Source organism: Bufo gargarizans, chromosome 1 (assembly GCF_014858855.1).
Source record: "Bufo gargarizans isolate SCDJY-AF-19 chromosome 1, ASM1485885v1, whole genome shotgun sequence".
Lineage (NCBI taxonomy): Eukaryota > Metazoa > Chordata > Amphibia > Anura > Bufonidae > Bufo > Bufo gargarizans.
In genome coordinates, this window is record NC_058080.1 from 382,824,055 (window position 1) to 382,851,491 (window position 27,437).

At 45.0% G+C, this 27,437-nt stretch overlaps 1 protein-coding gene across 2 annotated transcripts in view; it reads right to left on the reverse strand.

Moving 5' to 3' along the window:
• Nucleotides 1-7,848: 7,848 nt before the first annotated feature.
• Nucleotides 7,849-27,437, reverse strand: part of LOC122931325 (tetraspanin-33-like) — a 53,250-nt gene continuing 33,661 nt past the window's right edge. For both annotated transcript variants that reach the window (XM_044285393.1, XM_044285398.1), the window contains 3 exons: nt 16,219-16,347; nt 14,288-14,449; nt 7,849-8,087 (listed from right to left, as the gene is read on the reverse strand). In XM_044285393.1, the coding sequence (XP_044141328.1) occupies nt 7,923-8,087; nt 14,288-14,449; nt 16,219-16,347 (456 nt within the window). In that variant the 3' untranslated portion in view covers nt 7,849-7,922. The remainder of the gene's footprint in view (nt 8,088-14,287; nt 14,450-16,218; nt 16,348-27,437) is intronic.

Genomic DNA, 27,437 nt, shown 5'->3' on the forward strand with positions numbered 1-27,437 from the left:
CATACCATGGAGCACTACAGAAAGTCTCCATACACAGCTGGTCTCTTTAAGGAGAACCATCACCCTGCCTAATCTGAAGAAACCAACCGATGGCTTGGATTATCTCCTTTCTAGACATAAAGTATAATGTGAAGATTTGCACTTGTTCTTAATGAGTGATTTGCTGATAAAAAAAATCACTCAATTAACACTGACCAAAAACTGACTGTGAAAACATCTGCATTGTGAACTCTGGCACTCTGATCTGGCCACTGTATCTGGCGTATATATGCCAGCTTTCAGCCTGACAAAAAATACTACATGGAGCATTGTTTGTCCAGCCGAAAGCCAGCATATATGCCGGAGAGAGCCGAGAGCCTGGATCCCCACCAGATCCCATTACAGTCAATGGGGATCCTATTGCAGTCATGGGGAAATGACGGTGCACAATGGTATCCAGCTGCGCTGGATACAGTAGACCCCAACAGTCTGTTCCTCCGCTGGAAAAGACTGCCGTAGTTCACAGCGCAAATGTGAATGCGGCCTAATAAAGTTATTAATGTGACTGTGCACACACATTACAAAAAGTTTAAATGACAGTTACACTTTGATCATCACCAAATGATAGCTTTATAGTTTATCTCTGATCTAGGCGGTAATCATTATGATCAAAATGAATTTTAATGATAATTATTTTATCTAACTGAGTCTTAACATCAGTATACGGTATTGTTTATGTGCTTCTATAATTCTATAACTGGATAGTTTTCAGAACACTATAATGGTTGCCACTCGCTTTGAGGATTGTAGTTCATGTGGATTTGGCCCATGCTGGGGGTCGGTTACCGTAGTTTAACACCTGATCTGAAATGATGCATATGATATTTGGAATTATGAAATATCAGTGAATAAATTGGCATAAAATAAAACACCATAGACTGAAATATAAAAAATATGAACATTTAATGATCCATAGTGACTTGAATGTTAACTCAAAACATTAAAAATACCACAAGTAACCATAAGTATAAAAAACTCTGAACATTAAAAAACTACAATTAAAATGTTATAGTGAAATAACTCCATTGTACAGTATTTTAAACCTTGTACCAAATAGCAGACAAAATATAAACAATCAACAAAATCTAAATGTTTAAGTTAGCTAAACTAGTTTACATAAATAAAATAAGTTAAAGGGGTTGTCCAGGTTCAGAGATGAACCTGGACATAACCTCTTCTTCACTCATTTAGCATGTCTGAGTGGAGCATCAGAGCATTTCTTGCTCCGATGCTCCCCTTGCTCGGAGCTGCATAGCTCCGGGCAAGGTCTGTTTTCTTTACTGCTGGTGACATACTCGGCTCCACATGAGTATGTTAGGAGGAGACTTCCACCTAGCAGTGACCCCGGTGATGTCACCGGCACAAATGAGCGGTCTATAGTGCTGCTCTAGGCTGTTTTAGAGCGTAGGGCAGCGCTATAGATCACCCATTTGTGCCGGTGTAATCACTGGGATAACTGTTAGGCGGAAGTCCCCGACTAGAATAGTGAGGATGTAAACAAAAAAGACCTTACCCAAGGGGGAGCATTGGAGCAAGACATGCTAAATGAGTGAAGAAGAGCTTATATCCGGGTTCCGCCCTGAGGCCGGACAACTCCTTTAACTTGTAACTGTCATTTCAGTTTAAAGAGTCTTCTTAGCAAAGCTGTAATTGAGTGTTGCTAAGGAGAGCCTGTCTTTGGTCAGATAGGCAGGGTGATGGGCAGTGATAGATTTTTGCTAAGAAGACTCTTTACACCCGATTTTCTAGAAAAAATAAACATCTTTCCTAATAAAGTATATTACAAAAATGTGTAACATCCCTGTCCCTACATCCCTGTCCTGGAACAGCGGAGAGCCAATCAGAAAGAGCATCTCCCATTCTAGAGCACCTGACAGGTCCATGTATTAGATGGCCAGTTGGCCACCTATTCACTTAAAAGGCCAGCATGTAATACCACATTTCCCTGGTGCCCGCTGTTATCCGTGGATGATAACAGTTGATTAGTGGGTGATCCAGAAACCGGAATCACATCACCCCTCTTTAAGGGTTATTCCCAGTTGAGTATTTCCAGCATAGCCTGTGTATGTGTCATACACATATGGTAGGTGCAATGTCTGCCTATGATACCTGCACTAATCTTAGGAATGTGTTCAGTTCTGTTAGTAGGTGTATAAAATTGCACAGGATTTGTTTGTCTTGTGCCACCACAAATGGAGAGGTGCCTGCACATGCGCAGCTCCCTCCATTCACTTCTGTGGAAGTTCAGAAAATAGCCGTGCGCGCTTACTCAGCTATTTTTGGAACTCCCATAGAACTAAATGGAAAGAGCTGCACATAAGCAGACTCTTCTTGATTCAGAGTGGCGCCAGACGGGGAAGTCCTGTGCAGTTTTATACACCATATATGCTAACACTTCTGGGACTATCAACTGAGGTGATTCCCTTTGATTTTATTAAAAGTGACCTCAAGGTAGATTTTTTTCATGCTTATAGAAGGTTAATAATTTTTTTTTTTTTCACAGTAATGGAAAGAAGTATGTATTTTTGAAAGCAACAATTGTGTCTTAAAGACATATATAATATATATATATATATATATATATATATATCCAACAAAGAAAAACAGCAGCACTATGTTGTGAATCCAGGTGCAATTTCCTCAGACCACAGACAAAGCAGTCATCAGTAGTTATAGTTCTCCAAAAAAGAGGCAGCACTCCAGTATATTGAAGGTGAAAGACCCGCATGAAGCCTGTTGGAGCAGAAACGTCGCGTCACCAATGGGTGAATAAAAACATCACTTTTTTACTGCAACTTTGGAGTGCTGCTCTATTTTTCTATTATTATTTTTCTGTTATGCATACGCGGATCGCATCCACCAATCTCTACGCTTGAACGACCGGAGGGCGGTCTGGAAGGGCCTTAGGTCTGCGACTAACTACAAACACCCTTCTGGCGCTCACTACCCTCTGTCAGGCACTGGTAGAGGAGCTGGGCAGGTTCTACTGCAGATTCGAGACCTCGACTGAGGTGGGTTTAACTCGGCCAATGTCCCCCAGAGTGGGCACCCCAGTCCCTGCTGCCACATTATCTTGCCCGTTCGCTGACTCCCCTACAGTGAATGTGACCACGGTTCGCACCCTGCTGTCCAAGCTAAATGCGAGGAAAGCCCCCGGTCCCGATGGTGTCTCTCCTGCATGCCTGAAATACTGCTCAGGCCAACTGGCCCCGGCCCTCACCCCAATCTTTGACAGATCCCTTAAGGAGGGACACGTCCCCGCCTGCTTTAAGAACTCAACTATCATCCCTGTGCCGAAGAAACAGGGCGTTTCTGATCTAAACAACTTCCGGCCCGTGGCTCTGACTTCGGTGGTCATGAAGACCCTAGAGAAGGTGGTCCTCTCCATCCTGAAGCCCGCCACTCTGGACCGGCTGGACCCTCTGCAATTCTCCTACAGGGCAAACAGATCCACTGATGATGCGATTAACATGTGTCTAGAGTACGTCACTGAACACCTTGACAAACCCAAATCCTCCTTCTAGACTTCAGCTCGGCTTTTAATACCATCTCCCCCAGCATCCTGCAGAGGAACCTCACGGCGCTTGATGTCCACCCAACACTACGACATTGGATCATGGACTTCTTCACTAACAGGTCCCAGGTCGTCAGATTAGGCAATCTGTCCTCCAAACCGAGGGTCACCAACACTGGCGCCCCTCAGGGATGTGTACTATCACCGCTCCTGTTCTCTCTGTACAACGAGTGCAGATCGGCTGAGGCCTCGGTTAAAGTCATCAAGTTCGCAGATAACACCACACTGGTGGGCCTGATTAGCGACAACGATGAGCAAGCCTACCGTAAGGAAATCAACAGGGTCAGCAACTGGTGCGGTGCGCACAATCTGGTCCTAAACACCACAAAGACGGTCGAGCTGGTCATCGACTTCAGGAAGAAAAGGGCAAATCCGCCCCGACCTACATTGACGGGTCTGAAGTCGCAAGGGTACCCAGTGCCCGCCTCCTAGGCACGACAATCTCTGAGGACCTATCCTGGCTTCCCAAAATCTCATATATCATAAAAAAGGCTCACCAGCGGCTCTTCTTCCTTCGACAACTGAGGAAGTTCGGCATGGCACAAGACCTACTGAAGTCCTTCTACTCCTGCACCATCGAGTCGGTCATGTGCTCGTCTCTCCTGGTTTGGTATGTCGGCTCATCAGCCAGTGACAAGCGCAAACTACAAAGGGTCATCAGCTTGGCGGAGAGAACTACCCGACTGCCACTACCACCCCTTGACTCTATCTTCTTCGACAGACTGCGCTTCAGGGCTCTGAAAATATCCAATGACCACTCCCATCCGGGCCATCATCTCTTCAGACGTCTAAAGTCCGGCCGCAGGTATCAGGCCATCCCTGCAAGGATATCGAGGAGGCTGAACACTTTCTTCCCAACGGCCATCAGACTGCTGAACTCACCACGCCCCATCACCCGCTCATAATCCCTCGCCCCTGCTGTGCCCATCGCAGAACCACTAGTACTATGCCTGTACCTGTGCCTAACCGAATTCCGGGCACGATTGATTGTGTCGTGTGTGGCGAATAAAGCTGATTCTGATTATACATTTTGGGTAAGCTTTTCCCTTTGAGCTAGCACCCACTTTCCTTTTTTGGTTGGTGCTGCCATATTTTCATTTTATATATATATATATATATATATATATATACTAAATATATATATATATATTATATATAAGAAATAAAGTCTTATAGAGGTGAATGGCGCGGAGGATGCTCCATTTCGGCGGTCCTTCTTGACCCCCTGTGATCAAACACATCCCTGTTCTGTAGATAGGGGATAAGTCTTATTAGTGTGCTTGCGCTTCCCTATTAGTCAAGTTGCACAAATTAAAAAGCTATGAACACCTTTGACATGACATTTGACATATGTTAGTGGCTACCATGATTATTAATTAAAGTTGCACACTTAGGGCTGTGTCACACGAGCGAGTCCATTGCGGGAATCACGCTCCGTGTGCGAGTGTGATCCTCTGCTCTGGACTTGCAGGAGCGCACGGCATTATCGTGATTTATAATGCTATGTGCCTCTGCTTGACCTTATTTCTACAGAATCATACTGACAGCTTTATGTCACTATGATTCTGTGGAAAAAAGGCCATGCAGAGACACATAGCATTATAAATCATGATAATGCCGTGCGCTCCTGCAAGTCCAGAGCAGAGGATCACACTCGCACACGGAGCGCGATTCCCGCAATGGACTCGCTCGTGTGAAACAGCCCTTACAATCTTTATTTCTTCATTCATTGCCAGCCCTCTGGCATTCATTTTACAACCTGCCCCTAACCTGAGACTTTTCTTGTGTGGACTTGTTCTTCTCAATCACACATGCTGGATATCAGGTGTGTATGACCATAATGGTTGTACCCTGGCTACAGGTGTACCATATAATTTGTCAGTGTGATCGCTGTGGTAGTGCACCTATGCTATTTGTGTAGCATGCTGCTTATTGACTTGGAATGAGAACAGACACTCTACGCAAATAGTACAGAGCGCTATGGTTTACTATGCTACTAACATACAAAACCAGTGGTCACATTGGCAAATGATACATCTGTAGCACTCATGCATGTGACTGCTGCAGCCAATCACTCGCCTTAGTATCCTGCTTAGGTGAGTGATGGGCTGCAGCAGTCATGTGTGGTACATGGGACATCTTGCTGCCAAAAACATTTGTGAATTTAACTTTATTATATGATACATTGCTATGACTTTTTCAATCATTTTTTAAACTCAGACAACCCCTTTAACTTTGTATTTAGAAAGCAAAATAAGGAGTCGTTTACATTTCCGTTTTTCAATGACGTATGCTATGCGCATTTTTTGTGGACATGTACCAATTGATTTTAATATCTGTTCACACATCAGTAGTTTTTCACTGACCATAGATCAGTGAAAAAATCATGGAGACATGCACCTTTGTGGTCCGTGAGGCGGACCAAATACACCCATTGATGTCTATGGGTCCATGAAAAACCACTGAGACAACATGGATGTATTTTGTCCATTTTTCACTAAACACTGATAGGAGATGCTCTCGAAATTAATTTTCAGCTGAGCAGTGTCCATGGCATACAGCTGACACAAGAAGGGCAAAAAACATGCACACAGACCAAATATGGATCCTTCACGGACATTTTCACAGATGAAACATGTATGGATTTTTCTATGGATGTCGAAAGGACACGGAAATGGGAATGTGGCCTTATTTCAGTGCAAGGTGTCCATAGCCTTTAAAGGGGTTCTCTGGGAATTAATAAAATTATTAAAAATATACAATTATTTATTTATTATAAACACATCCCCAAATAGCTTTAATTATTTATAATGGCTCATTTTCTCGATGAGGTCATCATCAGGGGAAATAAAATGGCCGCTGCCCTATTAGTACGCACAAAACCTGTCCTAACTCACAGCTAGACGGATTAGTTCAAAGCAGGAGCCTCAAGAGCTGCCTCAGCCCTCCTCACTGCTCTGGCTGTCATGAAATACAATCCACATACAGATGATAAGATCTTCAGCTGTGTGTAGTAACAGAGCAAAGTGAAAGTACAGAAAGGGTGGACAAGACTGTTGTGCAGCTATGGTAATATAATAGAGTGGATACAAGCGCTGCTGCTCATTAGCCACATCCCCCACCCAGCCTCCTCTCTGCACTTTCACTTTCCTCACTTCCTACACACACAGCTGAGGATCTTATCATCTGTATGTAGGATCATAATTCATGACAGGCAGAGCAGTGAGGAGGGCTGAGGCAGCTCAATAGCTCACTGCTTTGAAGTAACCCATTCTGTTGTGTCATTAGAACAGGTTTTGTGCATGCTAATAGGGTAGCTGCCATTTTATTTCCCCAGATGATTACCTCCTAAAATTTTTTAAAATTAACCATTATAAATAATAAAAGCTATTTGAGAATATGTTAATAATGAAGTAGTTTTTAGGTAATTTCAGTGATTTTATTTTATTAATTCCCGGAGATTAGTGTATACTAGGGAACACAAAGGAGGGTAATAGAAAGCACCCGCAGTAAGGCTGCTTTCACACAGTCAGTGCTTGGTGAGTTTTTGATCAGTGATTTCCATCAGGGATTTTGTGACAAAACCAGGAATGGAGACTACACAGAGATGGAAGGTGTAATGGAAAGATCTGCACCTGTTGTGTGATTTTAACCCGCACTTGGTTTTGTCTCATAATGATGAAACTCACTGATCAAACACTGAGTGTGAAAGTGGCCTTACTCTACAAAATCATTGGTTAAAGAGGACCTTTCACCGATTATTACACTGTGAACTAAGTATACAGACATGGAGAGCGGCGCCCGGGGATCTCACTGCACTTACTATTATCCCTGGGCGCCGCTCCGTTCTCCCGCTGTGCCCTCCGGTATCTCCGCTCACTAAGTTATAGTAGGCGGAGATTTCAGTCACTAAGTTATGGTAGGCGGAGTCTGCCCTTGTTCTGTTGTAGCGCTGGCCAATTGCATTGCAGAGCTCACAGCCTGGGAGAAAATAACCTCCCAGGCTGTGAGCTCTGAGCTGCGATTGGCCAGCGCTAGAGCAGAACAAGGGCAGACTCCGCCTACCATAACTTAGTGACTGAAATCTCCGCCTACTATAACTTAGTGAGCGGAGATACCGGAGGGCACAGCGGGAGAACGGAGCGGCGCCCAGGGATAATAGTAAGTGCAGTGAGATCCCCAGGCGCCGCTCTATATGTCTGTATACTTAGTTCACATTGTCATAATCGGTGAAAGGTCCTCTTTAAGCCATTGTAACAAAAGGGATACATTCTCACATCTCCAGTATATAAAGTGCACATTGTGAGGTTCACGTCTGAATATATTGAAAATCTTCAATATGCATTTGCTGCTCATGTAGAACAATGTCTTCTGCAGTGTCTGGCCTGGTTCTGACCACGACAGTGCTTTTCCTCCTCTCCATTATAAAATTAATTTGATAGATCAGGACTACAGCCAAACAGATCACAACAATCTGAGAAAGAATAAATACACACATAGTATATTAACTAACACACATAATACAGTAAAATACATATTTGTATTAATACTTATGTTCATGGTTCTATTATGGCTTCCTATAACCTGTGAGCTATGCGAGGCTATAACACGGTGCCCATGCACTTCTGCTGAGAACGACTGTTTCTGTAAAGCCCTAATAGGGAATCTGTCATGCTCCATCAGATGCTGTGCCAGGAAGCTGTTCTCCCTAGTAGAATTGCTTCCGAGGGCTATAGAGTGGCACACAGATTACCTACAACTGTATAGTGTAGAACCACAGGGGGCTCCATGCCTCTCCAGCCTCTGCTGTGTACTTGAGGCTTTAGTCTGTACTGACTATATTTTTACATGAATTAATTAAAGATAGTGTTGGTCGAGCACCAAAGTGCTCGGGTGCTCGAATAGAACACCTCGGGATGGAAGTCAATGGGAGAACCCGAGCATTAAACCAGGCGCCCTCTGCTCTGAAGAGGGCAGGGTGCCTGGTTCATAGGAAAAGGTCAGAAATTGATGGAAACACCACTGAAATGGTTCGGGAACAGCATGGGGAGGATGTCTGGATGCGTCTTGGACCCCCAGGTCGCTGCTGGGAACGATGTTCTCCGAGTAGTACGCCACTTTTGCAGACTGACAATAATATGCACAAAACTGAAGACAAAATCGATTTTAGAAGGAAAATTGTTAGGAAACATTCTTTCCTGTATATTTACTTGTATATATGTAACATCCCAGAGTATGTTACTAAACTCTGTTTCCCTGCTACAACATGTCAGGTGTATATTTATTGTCATCTTGTATAATCTAACACTGCATTTTCCATTATATGTATTTTCTATGCCTGTTTCATATAATTGCTGTAATTTTCCATGTACACCAGCAGGCGGCAGCAATGTGTTTAGTATCAGTTTCGCATATCTAGACTGGAATAGTACATTCCAATCTAGTTCCCCCCTCTTTGAGGAGGTGTGGAATGTTCCCACATCCTGCCTCATGGGGAGGAAAGAAAGTTCTGGTCAGTGTACCAGCCACCCCGGCTAGGGGAAGGCTGTGTTAGTAGGAGCTCCCAGAAACAGGGATCCCAAGACAGGATCGAGCCTCGGCTGAGGTCAAGATCACCCTTCCCAGTCTGCACCATCAGCCTCAGCTGGTTGACAAGAAAAGCAGCCATCTACAGCCTCCAGGAAGAAGCATCCCCTGTGAGTCAAGCTGTGAGTACATATCCAGAGTCCAGGAGAAGCCAAATTCCTCCTCAGCTAGTCAGGCCCATATCGAGCAGAAGATAGATACCTGCCAGATTCTCCAGGCATATAGTATAGAAGCAGAAGAGGCATTAACCCCTGCCATACATTGCCAATACCTGCTGGGACCTAAAGACTATTGCTGTAACTTGTATGGATTTAAAGCTGCTATTCAGTAAAGACAAGTTGGATCATATTACCTGTTTGGATCCTCAATTACTCCTATTAACAACACTCAATTTATTGCAAGTGAGCCAGGATTCAGGAGTCCAGCCGTACCAAGGTAGGCGACACCGTTGACACTACCAAATCTGCTATACAGAAACATTATCCCCCTCTGGTACGTGAGTTATAACATCTTAAAGGGCCCTGCTACAGTACCTGCGCAAGCTGCAATTGGCATCACGAACTAAAAACTATTAATATTGCGCCAGTGCACTTAGCCCCAATCCGGCTTACTGCATATTAAGTGCAAGTGCTGCCAAAAATGACAAGGAAGAGGCACTCCGATACAACACACATACACTCACTGACAGACAGACACACACTCACTCACTGACAGACATACACCTACCCACTGAAACACACACACACAGAAAGTCACTGACAGACACTCACTCACTGGCAGACAAACACACACATATACTTACTGACAAACATACACATACTCACTGACAAACACACAGACACTTACTGACCGACAGACATCCACACTCACTGACATACACTCACTCACTGACATACACACACAGACACTCAATGACAGACACACATACATTTACTGACAGAAATACAGACATACATACACTCACTCACTCACTGACATAAATACACAGGCAGACACTCACTCAGTCAAACACTTAAACACTCACCTTCCTGGGGTCCAGTGTGGTGCAGCTACTCAGTCCTCCAGCGCGCCGTTTAGTATGCCAGGGCCGGAATGAAGTCATATTCCGGCATCACAGAGGGCGCACAAGGGAGGAGTAGGGAGCTGCTAGAACAGCCTCCCTTGCCGCCCGCCTCCTCTCCTCCGGTAATTTACTGGCAGAGCAGGCACCTGCTATCAGGGTAAGCAGATGCCTGCTCTGCCATATTTAAGAAGGACCTCCACCTTCTGGCCCCCCTGTAACGGCGCTGGGGGCAGATCAAGAGCCGCTCGCCCTGTTGTCCACGGCTGCAGCCCCAGTCAGGGGGAGCCAGCAGGCCGGCGCCCTAGGCGAACGCCTAGTTCGCTTATATGGTTGCCCCGGCCCTGTTCCCACGCAACAAGGTGACTCTAATGCAGCACCGGCAATTGATTATAAGACTCTAGCTAACGAGGTCGCCAGACACTTGGCACCCGACATTAGAGAGACACTTTCTAAAACTCTGACGCAATCGCTGCACGAGCTACATGAAGCAGTAGCACAGCATGACTCCCGCTTGGACGAACTCGAGCGCAGGGTGTCCTCGATGGAGGACTTAGCAGCCAAGTCAGAGAGTGATGCCCAGGAGTTGTTTAAACAAAATGGCATACTGAGGGATCGTCTGGAAGATCTGGAGAAAAGATCCAGACGGAACAATCTGAGACTGCTGGGAATGCCAGAAACGATCAAACCGCAGGCCCTCATGGATATATGCGAGCAGGAGTTACCAACAGCTCTGGTACTAGAAGGCAGGTGCAAGGTGGAGAGAGATCACAGAATTGGCCCAAACCCAGAAATCCATGGCCCATGTGAGCAACGACTCAAAGAGGCACCCCCAAAACCTCGCCAGGTTATCATGAAATACCTGGATTACTGCGACAAGGAGGCAATCTTGTGGGCCTTTAGGTCCAGAAAAGAACCACTGAAGATTAGGGGACACTCACACCCTTGAAAAATTATGATTGATGCCCTTTGGAGCAAGGGACTGCTGAGCTGACCCTCTAAAACATTGGTGGCAAGTGCCTGCTGCTGATCTGACCTTCTAAAACATTAGGGGAGAGGACCTGCTGCTAATGTGACCATCTAAAACATTAGGGGTGAGGGTCTGCTGCTGAGCTGACCTTCTAAAATATTAGGCGCGAGGGCCTTCTGCTGAGCTGACCATCTAAAACATTAGGGGCGAGTGCCTGCTGCTGATCTGACCTTTTAAAATATTAGGGGTGTGGGCCTGCTGCTGATGTGACCATCTAAAACATTAGGGGTGAGGGTCTGCTGCTGAGCTGACCATCTAAAACATTATGGGCGAGGGCCTGCCGGTGACCCTCAAAAACATTATCGGCGAGGGCCTGCTGGTGACCCTCAAAAACATTATGGGTGAGGGCCTGCTGCTGAACTGACCCTCTAAAACATTAGGAGCGAGGGCAGCCTAATAAGCATGTTGATATGATGGAGGAGGAGGAAGACGAGAAAAGGGAGGTTGAACCATATGCCTTTTTAGTGGTGGAAGGGGGTGCATGGGAATACAGTGTATTCAATACACCATAAAAGCCACATTTAGAGTACCTTTATGTTCAGCCGCTTTCCTCTGGTGGAGTAGAGAAGTCAGGGGCAATCCAGGCCTTGTTCATTTTTATAAGAGTCAACCGGTCAGTATTTTCAGTTGACAGGCGGATGCGCTTATCAGTTATTATGCCCCCAGCAGCACTAAATACACGCTCCGACAAAATGCTGGGGCAGGCCAGCACCTCCAAGGCATAGAGCGCTAGTTCATGCCACGTGTCCAGCTTAGACACCCAATAGCTGTAAGGCACAGAGCGATCACTGAGGATGCTGACATGGTCTGCTACGTACCTCATCGTCTTCCTCCTCTTTTACCCACCCACGCTAGAACAGATGGAATTAAACTTCCATGGGTACTACCCTCTGTAGCGGAGGCAACCGTCTCCTGCTCCTCCTCCTCTTCATTATCCAATTCGCACTGAGAAGACGAACTGAGGGTGGTCTGGCTATCACCCTTTGTAATGTTTTCCCCCATTTCCACCTCTTCCACATGCAAAGCGTTGTCCTTAATTGTAAGCAGCGAGCGTTTGAGGAGATACAGATGTGGGATGGTTACGCTGATAATAGCGTTATCGCCGCTCACCATCTGTGTTGATTCTTCAAAGTTTCTTAAAACCTCACAGAGGTCAGACATCCATGCCCACTCGTTGCTTGTGAATAGCGGAAGCGGCGACCATGTTCCAGCTGGTATTCCACTACTGCCCTCTGCTGCTCACAGAGCCTGGCCAACATGTGGAACGTCAAGTTACAGCGCAAGCTAACATCGCACAACAGCCGGTCAGCTGGCAATTTCAAGCGCTGCTGCAACTTTGACAGACCGGCTAAAGCTGTCGATGACTTGCGGAAATGTGCACACACGCGGTGCACCTTCACCAGTAACTCAGGCAAATTGGGGTAGGTTTTGAGAAACCGCTGAACCACTAAGTTTAAGACGTGGGCTAGGCATGGGATGTGTGTGAGCTTGTCAAACTCCAAAGCCGCCACCAAGTTACGGCCATTATCAGAAACAACCATGCCTGGTTCTAGGTTGAGTGGCGAGAGCCACAGCTCAGTCTGGTCCCTTATCCCCTGCCACAGCTCTGCGGCGGTGTGCTGTTTGTCCCCTAGGCATATCAGCTTCAGCACGGCCTGTTGCCGCATCCCCACTGCAGTGCTACACTGCTTCCAGCTACTGACTGATGGCTGACTGGTGCTGCACGCGGATTATTCAGAGGTGGAAGTGGAGGAAGAGGCGGAGAAGTGGGGGTTGGAGCCACTAACGTAGGTGTTGGTGGAAACCCTGATCGACGTAGGGCACGCAATCCTTGGTGTTGGTAGCACCTGTGCCAGGGTATCACTCACTCTTGGCCTCCACAACATTCACCCAGTGTGCCGTCAGGGAAATGTAGCGTCCCTGGCTGAATGCACTTGTCCATGTGTTCGTGGTCAAGTGGACCTTCCCAGTAACTACGTTGGTCAGGGCACGTGTGATGTTACAGACACATATTGGTGTAAGGAGGGCACAGCACACCTTGAAAAATAGTGGCGGCTGGGGAGTGCGTAACATGGGATGGCCGACGACATCAGGCTATGGAAGGCCTCAGTGTCCACAAGCCTAAATGGAAAAAAATACCATAAACTTCCCCATCCCTTACTGCTCGCCTTCTTCATTTTAAATGTGATATATGCTTAAAAGTATGTCACACATACAGTAGCATATGATTTGGAAGTGTATGCGCAAATTTTAAAAAAAAAGGTATTTGGGATGTGGAAACGTCACACAAGAGATATACCGCAGATAATGTCAATACTGACACCAGCGGCTAATAAAATATTACAGGGAATGTCACAGGTATTTGGGATGAGGAAGCGTTATACAGGAGAGGTACCACCGGTAATGTCACTGTCCAAAGTGTCTACGTAAAAAGTACACTGTATGTCGCAGATAAGAATTTTCGGCGCACGCGTTACACTGGAGATGTGGCACTGGTAATGTCAGAAGTGGACACCGTCTATTGAAAAACTACACTGGTTGGCACAGATAGTTTTTGGATGCACACACTTTACACTGGAGATGTGGCGCGGATAATTTAATTGCCTGCAGCCGACACCGTCTACAGAAAAAGTACACTGGATGTCACTTATATTTTAGGAATGCGCACACATTACACAGGAGATGAGGCGCGGATAATTTAACTAGGCAGCGGCCTATTAGACGCTATTTAGCACAGAATGCGCTAAAAGTATATATTGCTGCTGTCACACACAATAGTCCTTAAAAGGACTTTTGGGTCTCTGCAGCCAGGAAACATGTGGGGAGGAGAATTGAGCATTGCGCTCGAGCACATGCGGTACTCGGCCGAGTACCGTCATATGCCGAGCATCGCGATGTTTGAGCCGAACTAGTGTTCAGCCGAGCATGCTCGATCAATACTAAGTCCCTATACTTATAACAATTTTTGCAAACCTTATAGTTTTAGACATCACTATACCTCTAGAAAGATTAGTCCCAATGCAATGTATCCTAGGAATAAAAGGCTTCCTCGACCCCAGCTGACAATCTTGTCCAAGCAACCCTCGATATAGATATAGTCTTCTGCCTGCCAGCTCATGAGGTTTTGTTTCTCATATCCACACATTGTATTGATAACAGTCTGCAGAAAAATGGTAAAAGAGCAAATGTCAATGGTGGGCACGTACAGCTAACAAATGCACATGTTTGTACTTCAACACATAAAAATTAGAGATTTTAAAACCAATGTTCTATATCCATTGTCTGTATTATGCTAACTGCTTGGTAAGAAGCAGAGCTGTCACTGCAAATTGCAGTGCTGCATGGAGCATATATTCATTTTCACTGCAGAGTCACCACAGGAGAAATGAAGCATTATACACTGTCTAAATCAAATCAATGGCACGTGTCAATGTAATGCAGGGCGGGAGGGTCCTCCAGAGAGAGAGAAAAGGATACTCCCTTGTAACTGCTCTCTGGCCAAGAGTCAAGGAGCCTAAAAAAGGTCCCTCTATTAGCCCAGAAGAAGCCGTGGCACTTTGGTGAGTACTGTGACCGGCTCACATTTTACCAAGCATAACGCAGTACATTGTATAGTATAGAGGAGTCCAAAGACAAGTGTGTCTTGCCTACAGTCAAGCATGGTGGTGGGAATGTCATGGTTTAGGGCTGCATGAGTGCTGCCAGCTGTGGGAAGCTACAGTTCATTGAGGGAACCATGAATGCCCTGTGAAACAGTCCCTTCCTTTGAGGGATATCTGGCTTTCACTGTGTTGAAGACCCATAACTGGGGTTCCACGGTTATTTTGCATATTACTGCTCCCTTAAAAGACTGTTGCTAGGGCTCATCTGTCTCCCAACTTAATGTAAACAGAAGACAGCAGGGCGCTCTTTCACACTGCATGCCTGCAATAGGCTTCAGAGTGAGGAGGAGTGTCTCTCAGTAATCCAATCTGATTAGCTGGCAGGAAGCTGCTGGCTACAGCAAGTGTGTATGGGAAGTAAGGGAAGGCAGTTCAAGAGGAGCCATCTTGAGAAGATCTTCATATTGTAGGATTGAAGACAGCCGTAACTAAGGGGAAAACTCTAGGAAAACAGTGGTATGTGAAGAAACTAAATATTGCTTTATGCATAATGCTGCTGCAGCAGTAAGGCTACTTTCACACTAGCGTTCGGGCGGATCCGTTCTGAACGGATCCGCTCATAATAATGCAGACGGAGGCTCTGTTCAGAACGGATCCGTCTGCATTAAAATTGCAAAAAAAAGCTAAGTGTGAAAATAGCCTCGGACGGATCCGTCCAGACTTTCAATGTAAAGTCAATGGGGGACGGATCCGCTTGAAGATTGAGCCACATTGTGGCATCTTCAAACGGATCCGTCCCCATTGACTTACATTGTAAGTCTGGACGGATCCGCACGCCTCCGCACGGCCAGGCGGACACCCGGGAATGTAAGCGTCCCTGGCTGAATGCACTTGTCCATGTGTTCGTGGTCAAGTGGACCTTCCCAGTAACTACGTTGGTCAGGGCACGGACAGGCGGACAGCACGGCCAGGCGTTCAGCTGTCCGTCTGTCCGTGCGGAGGCGAGCGGAGCGGAGGCTGAACGCCGCCAGACTGATGCAGTCTGAGCGGATCCGCTCCATTCAGACTGCATCAGGGCTGGACGGCTGCGTTCGGGTCCGCTCGTGAGCTCCTTCAAACGGAGCTCACGAGCGGACCAGCGAACGCTAGTGTGAAAGGAGCCTAACATATGCTAAACGAGATTCTTTGATGAAAACATGACAGTTATCCTTTAAATGAAATAAGAGGTTAAAGAGGATACTTTGTAGCTATACATTAGCTTTTTATCATACACTCCATTAAGTGAATTTCCCCTATGGTTCCCAACTACTAAAGACTTCAGAATTACCTGCCCCTTTTCCTTGATGCAGCAGGAGTACGGAACTCCACATCTCTCCAAACTTGGGTTGTTGTCTGTGCAGTAGAAGTAAATGTTTGTGGACCAGTCTTTGTAGCTTTTAACTCCACAGCATTCAAACTTGGGTAAGTTCAAGAAATAATACAGATCAGCCAGACATATGCAACAAAGGTGAATTCTTTATTAACTTTCTGAGCATAGTGTTCATCATGCTCTACCTGCCATTCTCTTTTATTCCTAGCATCTGTACCTATAATCACTCACTGATATACTGTATTTTTATATCCATTGGTCATCAGTATCTTATCGGTGGGCATCCGACACCCAGGACTCGCGCCGATCAGCTGTTTAAGAAGGCACCGGCACTCCTGTGAGCACTGCTGCCTTCTTGCAGCCAAGCACAGCACAGAACATTGTATAGCAGCTGTGCTTAGCATTTGCAGCTCAGCCCCATTCATTTCTATGGGGCTGAGCTGCTCCTAGGACACGTGACACATAAACGTGTCATCGCTGGCCTAGAAAAAGCAGAGAGAAGGCCACATCGCTCACAGGAGCTCTACTGCCTTCTCAAACAGCTGATCAGCAGGAGTCCTGGTTGTCAGACCCCCGCCGATCAGATACTGATATCCTCTGGATATGTCATCAGTAAAAAAATCTTGGAAAACCCCTTTAATGAATAACCTAGATGTTAAGCTGGGTGCGCACATACAGATTTATGACCAATCAGACATTCTTAGGGTCCTCTTACAAGGGTCGATGATCAACAAGATACAAGTTGAACAGCTCTTGTTTAATGTGCCTTTCACACAGCCTGATGCAACGGCAAGTGGGATGAATGATCGTTACTACGATCATTCATTCTCATTCACTTTGCATATTGTCAGTGTATAAACAGAGGATGAGCTGCCATTTCTTATGCCACATGAAAAAGGTCCCCCAACAAACAAGTATTTTGTTCATTTGTTTGGTGGTCAGCAGTGTCTTTACACAGGTCAATTTTGGGGAACTAGCTTTTATATTAATGTTTGTTCTCGATAATTGGTCAGTGTTAAAGGGAACCTGTCACCGGGATTTTGGATATAGAGCTGAGGACATGGGTTGCTAGATGGCAGCTAGCACATCTGCAATACCCAGTCCCTATAGATCTGTGTGCTTTTATTGTTAAAAAAAAACCTACGATTTGATACATATGCAAATTAACCTGAGATGAGTCCTGTCCCTGAGACAGGTTCCCTTTAAAGGCCGCTACAGATATTGAAATTGGTCTGAGTTTGGGTTTATATGCACAGATATTTTGTTAGGTTAGATGCTCATTTGTCAAGATAGTCCTAAAATAAAAACCTTCCTATTCCTTATAATGGAGTTGTCTTTCAGATGCTGTTTACACACTACAATATTGTGATTGGCAATGTTTTAGTTTTACGCAGATCACATCGGTTGTCAATTGAAGGGAGATGTACGGCACTCCAGAATGCAAGCAGGATTTCACTCCATAAAGTACAGTGAATAAAAACCACAATCCAATATAATATATGTATAATGTTTTCAGTCCAGAAACATGGACCTCCTTCAGATGCATTTCTTCTTTGGAGTGCCCAGCTATCATATCAATTGGCCATTTACACATACAATTTAAGGTCCTTTTACCTGGACCAATAATCGGACCAATTATTGAGGATAAACATTTGTCCACTGTAAAGCTGCCAGTTCATCAGGCGATTGTGTCTTTCATCTGGCACCAAAAGTTGTTTCTGCAGAGCACATTTCCCTGTGTAAACTGGGATCTTCTGCCCAGAAGCAATGATTGTCCATGGGAGCAAGCAATCACTGGTCCCGATACAGGGGAGGCTATTGCTGCATGTAAATGCAGATCTCACCTCCTCTGACAATCAGGCAATTATGAGGAATGAACAGTTTGTTCCTGATATTTGCCTGTAGCATTGGTGCAGGCAACAGGACCATTAGACTGATATTGGTCTTAGGGAACAGAAATTGGTCAGATATCTGTACATGTAAAGGCACTACAACTGTCATCTGTCTTTGGGGTAAGTTAAAGGGGTTGGCTATTTTCTGGTTACTGTTGACCAATGTGTTTGTGAGATGATTATATAACAGTTACTAATATAGTCTTTTGTTGAAATTCTGCACCATTTTCTATATTTTATAAGGTAGGCCCCTAGTTTACAAAGTTTTTTTTGTGCTGTCCACACAGAGGTCCTGTCCATAACATGGCTGATGATGGAGAGTCATGTGACCTGGCAAATCACCTCCATGTGACGCCTCCTCCTCCATTCAGATACACTGCATCTGCCATTTGTACTTGCACAGTTGACAGTTTAGTGCAGGTGTAGTGTCTTTGAATGGAGGAGGAGGGGTCACATGGAGGTTATTTGCCTGGTCACATGACCCTCCATCAGCAGCCATTTTATGGACAGGACCTTTATGTGAACAGCACAAAAAGATTTAGAAACAAGGGAACATATATTATGAAATATAGAAAAAGGCACAGAATTTCAACAAATACTATATAATAATCATCTCACAAACACATTGGTCAATGAAAATCAGAAAGTGGCCAACCACGTTACACTGATTAGTAGGGTGGTATGCATGGCATTGAAAGCAGTGGCACACTAGCACCAGAAGTGCTGTTATTTAAGGAGGAAACCATTCCCCTTAATTACACGAGCCCACCCGTTCTAGTAAGTTTCTAATACATCAGTATGGCAAGTAATAAGGCCATAGGCTGAGATTGAAACAAGGGTGTGCTTATATAGTCCTCTCTAGCTGCATAGAGACTATAGTCTCATGCCCTTGGTACTAACAGTAATATAACCATGCATTCAAACCTTCTGGAGTTTATCCCTCCCATTGGTATGCATTGAAGGTAAACAATCGGTGCAAAATCCACATGTCTATTGAGCATGGCACTGCCGCACTGTGCATGACTGACTAGTAACGAGACCTAGTTATATAGAAGTTAAACATGTAAGTAGAGATACCGGCTCATTTTTTTCTGTGAATGGTATTTATATCCGCGTGCCCGGTGTCTTCGTTTTTTCCAAAACTCCTTTGCAGGTATACAAGAACAATAAACAAATTTTCAGACTCCAGCACTCACTTTTTCTTGAAGTATCAAGTTCTCCGGCTTTATTTATCAAAAGTGCACAGGTATTACAAGGTTCAATTCTCTTAGGTGTAGGCTGTTGACGCGTTTCGAAAGTTCTTATTCGTAACAGTAGTGTGCATGTGGTGTGCTCAGGTATATATATAGGAGGGTCAGATGCGCACAAACCAAAAATTAGTAGAACCTCCCACCAGTGTTAGAAAAAGTGTGGGGGGAGAGGGATTGGCATTTGATAATGTTGGTTCCGCCTCTATGCGCAACACCTGACGCCCATAGATATCACCTGAGACACCAAGTTCAAATCACTTTGTTATTCTGCCTGCACAAATTTATACAAACGTGTTTTAAAACAAGCATGTTCCAATATAAAATCATTGGCTTTTTCTAACATAATAATACTATTCTTATCATGTAGCATGCAGATAAAAAACGTGAAAATAAAATAAAATACATAGCAGTATGAAAGAAAAACCCTGCTTGTAAGTTGCTTTTTGGATAGGTATTCATTCACATTGCTATTGCGTTATTCATATCTTTCACAAGAAAACCACTGGCATTGTATAGAGACATGTATTGTACTATTGCAGAACACATATATGAATAGAAATATGTTATACAAGGTATATGGACCTCTTGGATAAAGGAAAACCCAAGGATACAGTTATACATAGCAGTATGAAAGGAAAACCCTGCTTGTAAGCCGCTTTTTATTTTTTAGATAGGTATCCATTCACACTGCTATTGCGTTACTCATATCTTTCATAAGAAAAACCACTGGCATTATATAGAGACATGTATTGTACTATTGCAGAGCACAGATATAAGTAGAAATATGTTATATATTGTATATAAGGTATATGAGCCTCTTGGATAGAAGAAGACCCACAGATACAATTTTAAGGGGGTTAGCAAGTTAGTCAATAGAAGTGCATGATTTCTTTTCGCATATTTAAGCCCTTGGGATATCTTGTTTCTAATTTGAAAATCCAATATGCTTCTCTTAGATTAACTTGATGTTTTATGTCTCCTCCCCTTATGTGGGTTTTGACTTGCTCTATAGCATAGGTTTTCAAATATTTGGGGCTGCGGTTATGTTTTTCTATAAAATGTCTGGCCACATTGGAAATATTAAGAGACTTATACGACTACAGGCATGATCAGATATACGAATGGGGTAGGAGAGAGGACCCCTTCTCCACACCAAAATCTATACTAAAGAAACAAACCAACAAAAAAGGCAAAAGACAAGGGAATTCATCAAAAGTGAATTTTTCAGCAGAACTGGATACTCTGGAACTCAGCGACCTATCACAGGATTCCACACAAGAGCCTCCACAAGAAAGTTACAGTGAAAGAACATCCAAAACTTCATATTACAGAAAGAACAAACCGAATAAAAATTCTTATACAACACCGGCAAAAAACGAGTCCGGAGAGCGGGGCGCAAACACAGAAAAAGGACACTGTATGGCAACGCGACAAAGGAGGAGGTAATCAATGTACCTTTAACTCAAGCAACAAGTAACAATGATGTGATCAATCTATCTCAAGAGCCTTTGACACAAGAACAGATACAAGTGTTAAAGCTAGGCTTGAACTTTGTACCAAGTGTGAACTTTGACTTATTTATGACACTTTTGGATATAAATAGATTCATAAGACAACTCACAGTAGCCAGGCACTTTTTTGATGCCCATCCCCCTGAATACCCCCCAAACGTGTCGGACAATTTCTCCATGCATAATCAATATGCAAGCATGGGCTTTCAAGAACAACTTGCTCTGACATGTCTGGAGGATCTTCAGGGGGAATATGAACAGGAGTCTAATTCTGATATTGTCCAAATGTTTAAAACGTCTAACCCCTATTTTTACCCAATCACGTCACGTACTCAGAACATGGATCTGTTTCAAGATCTAGTTGAAAAAGATCTGAAACGGATCCATGATCCATGACGGATCCATGACTCTCTCAATGACGACGACGTATCCCACAATGTCTCCAAATCCCCAAAAAAATCAGATAACAAAAAAATAATAATTAAAATGGCAGACAAGGGGGGATCGGTTGTCGTCCTTGATAAAGTTGTATACTACAATCAAGTATTGGAAATTTTGGGAGATGTTAACACATATATCAAACTTCCTCATAATCCTATTACTAAATATCAAGTAGAGTATATGCAAATTTTGGAAATTGGTTTAAATTATGCATTTCTCACACAAAAGGAATATGATTATATGAATGTGAAATATCCCATTACTCCAATTATGCATGCAGTCCCCAAAGTCCACAAAAAACTTAACCCACCACCATTGCGCCCAATAGTCAGCGGTATAGGGTCGTTAACAGAAAGACTTGGAAACTGGTTAGATTGCATTATACAGCCTATGGTCAGGAGAGCTCCGGGCTACATCAAGGACACATCAGAAGTTCTTAAATCATTTTTCAACAAACAGTGGGAACCACACTATAGCTGGCTCACAGTAGACGTGGTAGCATTATACCCGTCTATACCTCATCCCATAGCTCTAGAGGCTTTGGAGTATCATCTCCACAAACTTACCGGCTACGGAGATAACTTCATTACATATGTCCTGGATGTGACCCGTTTTCTCATGTGCCATAACTATTTTCTATTTGACAATGTATTTTACCTTCAGTCACAAGGAGTTTCTATGGGAGCTAAATACTCCCCAGCTCTTGCTAATCTGACGATGATGTATTGGGAACAAAAATACATATATAGTACAAATAATCCATATGCACACTGTCTGAACTGGTACGGCAGGTACATCGATGACCTACTCATAATATGGAGTGGAGATGTGCCTGCCGTACCAGAGTTCATTCATTATTTACAAAATAATACCTATAATCTAAAGTTTACTCATAGTGAACATACCAATACAATAAACTTTTTGGATTTAAAACTTACAGGTATATCAAATAAAAATATTCAGACAGAAACTTACAGAAAAGAGATTGCGGGAAATACAATACTACGGGCAGACAGCCACCACTGTTACCATACTATCAAATCTATTCCAGTAGGAGAATTCATACGGGCTAGAAGGAACTGCAGCACATTGGAAGCCTTTAACCCCTTAAGGACACATGACGTACCGGTACGGCATGTTTCCCGAGTCCTTAAGGACACATGACGTACCGGTACGTCATGGCTTTAAATAGCGATGCCGGCGCCGCGGGGGTTAATCGGAACGGGATGCCGGCTGAAATCATTCAGCCGGCATCCTGTAACAATGCAGGGGGGGTCATTTGACCCCCCCGCATCGACGATCGCAGAAAACCGCAGGTCAATTCAGACCTGCGGTTTTCTGCGTTTCCGGTCCATTCGGGTGTCCTGTGACCCGATGAACCGGAAAAAGACTGCGATCGGTGGCGTAATTTTACACCACCAATCGCAGTCCGAGGATTTGCAGAGGCGGAGCTGGCCCTGGTGCTGAACGCCGCTGTCCAGGGTGCTGATTGGTGCAGGGGAGAGAGGCGCGAGATTCAAACTTCCTGCGCTCCTCTCTCCCCTCCTCTTCCTGTTCTGCACGAGCACCCGGCAGCATCGTCCAGCACCAGCTCCTGTGTCCCCCTAATCGCCATCCATCACCCTCCTGCACCCATCGCCACCCAGGTAGGTTAGGGTCAGTGAGGGAGAGGCACCTTTAGGCAGGGATAGAAGGGAAAAGTTAGAAAAAAAAAAAAAAAATCACATTTATTCCAAACTTTTTTTTTTCAGCTACCAGACCCCAGACCCCCCTGCCACTTGCCCCCCCGCATCCCCCCCACCACCAGCCCCCCCCCTCACCACCAGCCCCCCCCCCCACCAGCCCCCCCCCCCCCCCCACCAGACCCCCCCACCACCACTTTTTTTTTTCTGCGTGCGCTGACTGGCCGGCACTTTTTAGCGTCCGTCCACTGTTAGCGCATCGCCCGCCCCACCGCCCCACCACCCCACCGACCGCTGATCAGCGTTGAACCGCTGATCAGCAAGTTTGAACTTTTTTTTTTTTTTTTTCTAACACTTGCCCATTTTTTTTGCCTGGACTTTTAGTACGTGAACACCCGTGCCCCCACACACACGCACATAGAATAAAGGTTTACACGCACGCACATACACACGCACACACACACACCCATGGCCCGCCGGGTGTTCTCGGCCGAGGAGGCATATGCCCAGATTGCCTCCGACTCTGAGAGCCCCAGTGAGGATGAGGATGACCCCACGTTCCTTTTGTCATCCGCATCCTCCTCATCATCATCGGATGACGATGAGCCACCAAGGCAGCGGAGACGCCGCCAGGCGGAGCCAGGGGCCACACATGCTAGGGATCCTGTGGCCCACCCTAGTACGAGCCGCCCTGGGGTTCGTACTGGTTTCCCGGCCCACCAAATAAGTTCACCGGAGCCCCCTGCCGATGAACTTAGCTGGTGTCCCCCAGTGGACTTTGAGCCTGAGATTCCGGATTTCGCTGGCAATCCTGGAATCCAGATTCCCACAGTGGGGTTTACTGAAATAGACTTTTTTAGTTTTTTTTTCAGTAACCCACTGGTGAATCTGATGGTGGAGCAGACGAATCTGTACGCCCAACAGTTCGTCGCTCAAAACCCGGGCTCATTTTTGGCTAGACCCGGTGGCTGGACGCCGGTCAGTGCAGCCGAGATGAGGACATTTTGGGGCCTCGTGCTGCATATGGGTCTAGTGCAAAAACCCAGTGTCAGGCTGTACTGGAGTGGGGACGTCCTATACCAGACCCCACTGTACAGTACGGCCATGACACGCTCCCGGTTTGAGGCCATCCGGAAATGTCTGCATTATTCCGATAATGCAGCATGTCCCCCCCGAAGTGATCCTGCCTATGACCGGCTGTACAAGATACGGCCGGTCATCGATCACTTTGGGGCCACATTTCAGCAGGCCTACGTACCTGGAAGGGAGGTCGCGGTTGATGAGTCTCTCGTTGCGTTCAAGGGGAGACTCAGTTTCCGCCAATACATTCCCACAAAGCGGGCGAGGTATGGCGTGAAGCTATACAAAATTTGTGAGAGTACCTCAGGGTACACTTACAAATTTCGTGTGTACGAGGGGCGAGATTCCCGGATTCAACCACCAGAATGTCCCCCCACTCTGGGTGTTACCGGGAAACTCGTGTGGGACCTTATGTACCCACTGCTGGATAAGGGTTACCACTTGTACGTGGACAACTTTTATACCAGCATTCCCTTGTTCAGGTCCCTTGCCGCCAGATCCACGTTCGCTTGTGGGACCGTGCGGAAAAATCAACGCGGCCTCCCTGCCCACCCCCTCCAGGTACCTATCCCCAGGGGTGAGACCCGTGCACTTACCAGTGGAAACCTGTTGCTGGTCAGGTATAAGGACAAGAGGGATGTCCTTATGCTGTCCACAATCCACGGTAACAGCACCACCCCAGTCTCTGTGCGAGGTACCACGGCAACGGTCCTCAAGCCCGATTGTATCGTCGCCTACAATCGGTATATGGGAGGAGTTGATCTCTCTGATCAAGTCCTCAAGCCATATAATGCCATGCGCAAAACCCGGGCATGGTACAAAAAAGTTGCGGTCTACATGGTGCAGGTTGCCATGTACAACTCTTTTGTACTATCCCGAAGCGCTGGCAGCACAGGGACATTCCTCCAATTCTATGAGGCAGTCCTCAAAGACCTGATCTTTTCGGACCGGGAAAGAGCAGGCCGGAGTACCTCGGGAACTGGAGGCGCCCGGATCGTCCCTGGCCAACACTTTCCAGGTGTGGTCCCCCATACTGGAAAGAAGGGACGAACCCAAAAAAGATGCAGAGTGTGTCACAAGAGGGGGATACGGAAGGACACCACTACTCAGTGTGACACTTGCCCCGATCATCCGGGCCTCTGCATTATCGATTGCTTCAGGGAGTATCACACTTCCATGGAGTACTAAATTTTTATAATCTCCAACAGTCCCCTAGAGAACATAAAACACTATGGCTCTCAGACTTTGGAGACACAGAAACAATTTTTTTTCCCCAAAAAAATATTAGTTTTAGTGCAGGCATCCTCAAACTGCGGCCCTCCAGATGTTGTAAAACTATAACTCCCAGCATGCCCAGACAACCTACAGCCATCAGCAGGGCATGGTGGGAATTGTAGTTTTACAACATCTGGAGGGCCGCAGTTTTAGGATGCCTGCTTAGTGTCTCCAAAGTCTGAGAGCCATACATATTGGGCATCGTCGCGTGCGTAAAAGTCGTCGCTATAAAAATAACATTTGACCAAACCCCTCGGATGAACGGTGTTAAAAATATAAAATAAAAACGGTGCCAAAATTTCCATTTGAATCCTTTTTTTCCAGTAATAAAGCAAGGGTTAACAGCCAAAAAAAACTCAATATTTATGGCCCTGATTCTGTAGTTTGCAGAAACACCCCATATGTGGTCGTAAATGGCTATATAGCCGCACGGCAGGGCATAGAACGAAGGGAACTCCATATGGTTTCTGGAAGGCAGATTTTGATGGACAGTTTTTTTTTTTGACACCATGTCCCATTAGAAGCCCCCCCTGATGTAGCCTAGACTAGAAACTCCAAAAAAGTGACCCCATCTAAGAAACTACACCCCTCAAGGTATTCAAAAGTTACTTTATAAACTTTGTTAACCCTTTAGGTGTTCCACAAAACTAAATAGCAAATGTAGAAAAATTTTAGAATTTAATTTTTTTGTTACCTTGCCTCAAAAAAGTGTAATATAGAGCAACCAAAAATCATATTTACCCCTAAAATAGTACCAAATCAACAACCACCTTATCCCGTAGTTTCCTAGATGGGGTCACTTTTATGGAGTTTCTACTCTAGGGGTGCATCAGGGGGCTTGAAAGGGTACATGGTGTAAATAAACCAGTCCAGCAAAATCTGCCTTCCAAAAACCGTATGGCGTTCCCCTTCTTCTATGTCCTGCCGTTTAGCCAAATAGTAGTTTACGACCACATTTGGGGTGTTTCTGCAAACTACAGAATCAGGGCAACCCATTTTGAGTTTTGTTTGGCTGTTAACCCATTTTTTTCAGTAATAAAGTAAGGGTTAAAATGGAAAATTTTCCAAAAAATAGAAATTTCTAAATTGTTTCTCCATCTGCCATTAACTCTTGTGGAACACCTAAAGGGTTAACAAAGTTTGTAAACCCAGTTTTGAATACCTTGAGGGGTGTACTTTCTTAGATGGAGTCACTTTTTTGAAATTTCTATTCTAGGGGTGCAACAGGGGGCTTCAAATGGGACATGGTATAAACAAAACCAGTCCTGCAAAATCTGCCTTCCAAAACCCATATGGCGTTCCCCTCTTTCTACCAAATCAACAACCACCTTATCCCGTAGTTTCCTAGATGGGGTCACTTTTATGGAGTTTCTACTCTAGGGGTGCATCAGGGGGCTTGAAAGGGTACATGGTGTAAATAAACCAGTCCAGCAAAATCTGCCTTCCAAAAACCGTATGGCGTTCCCCTTCTTCTATGTCCTGCCGTTTAGCCAAATAGTAGTTTACGACCACATTTGGGGTGTTTCTGCAAACTACAGAATCAGGGCAACCCATTTTGAGTTTTGTTTGGCTGTTAACCCATTTTTTTCAGTAATAAAGTAAGGGTTAAAATGGAAAATTTTCCAAAAAAATAGAAATTTCTAAATTGTTTCTCCATCTGCCATTAACTCTTGTGGAACACCTAAAGGGTTAACAAAGTTTGTAAACCCAGTTTTGAATACCTTGAGGGGTGTACTTTCTTAGATGGAGTCACTTTTTTGAAATTTCTATTCTAGGGGTGCAACAGGGGGCTTCAAATGGGACATGGTATAAACAAAACCAGTCCTGCAAAATCTGCCTTCCAAAACCCATATGGCGTTCCCCTCTTTCTACGTGCTCCCGTTTGGCCAAACAGTAGTTTACGACCACATATGGGGTGTTTTTGCAAACTACAGAATCAGGGCAACCCATATTGAGTTTTGTTTGGCTGTTAACCCTTACTTTATTGCTGGAAAAAATGGGTTAAAATGGAAAATTTTCCAAAAAATAGAAATTTCTAAATTGTTT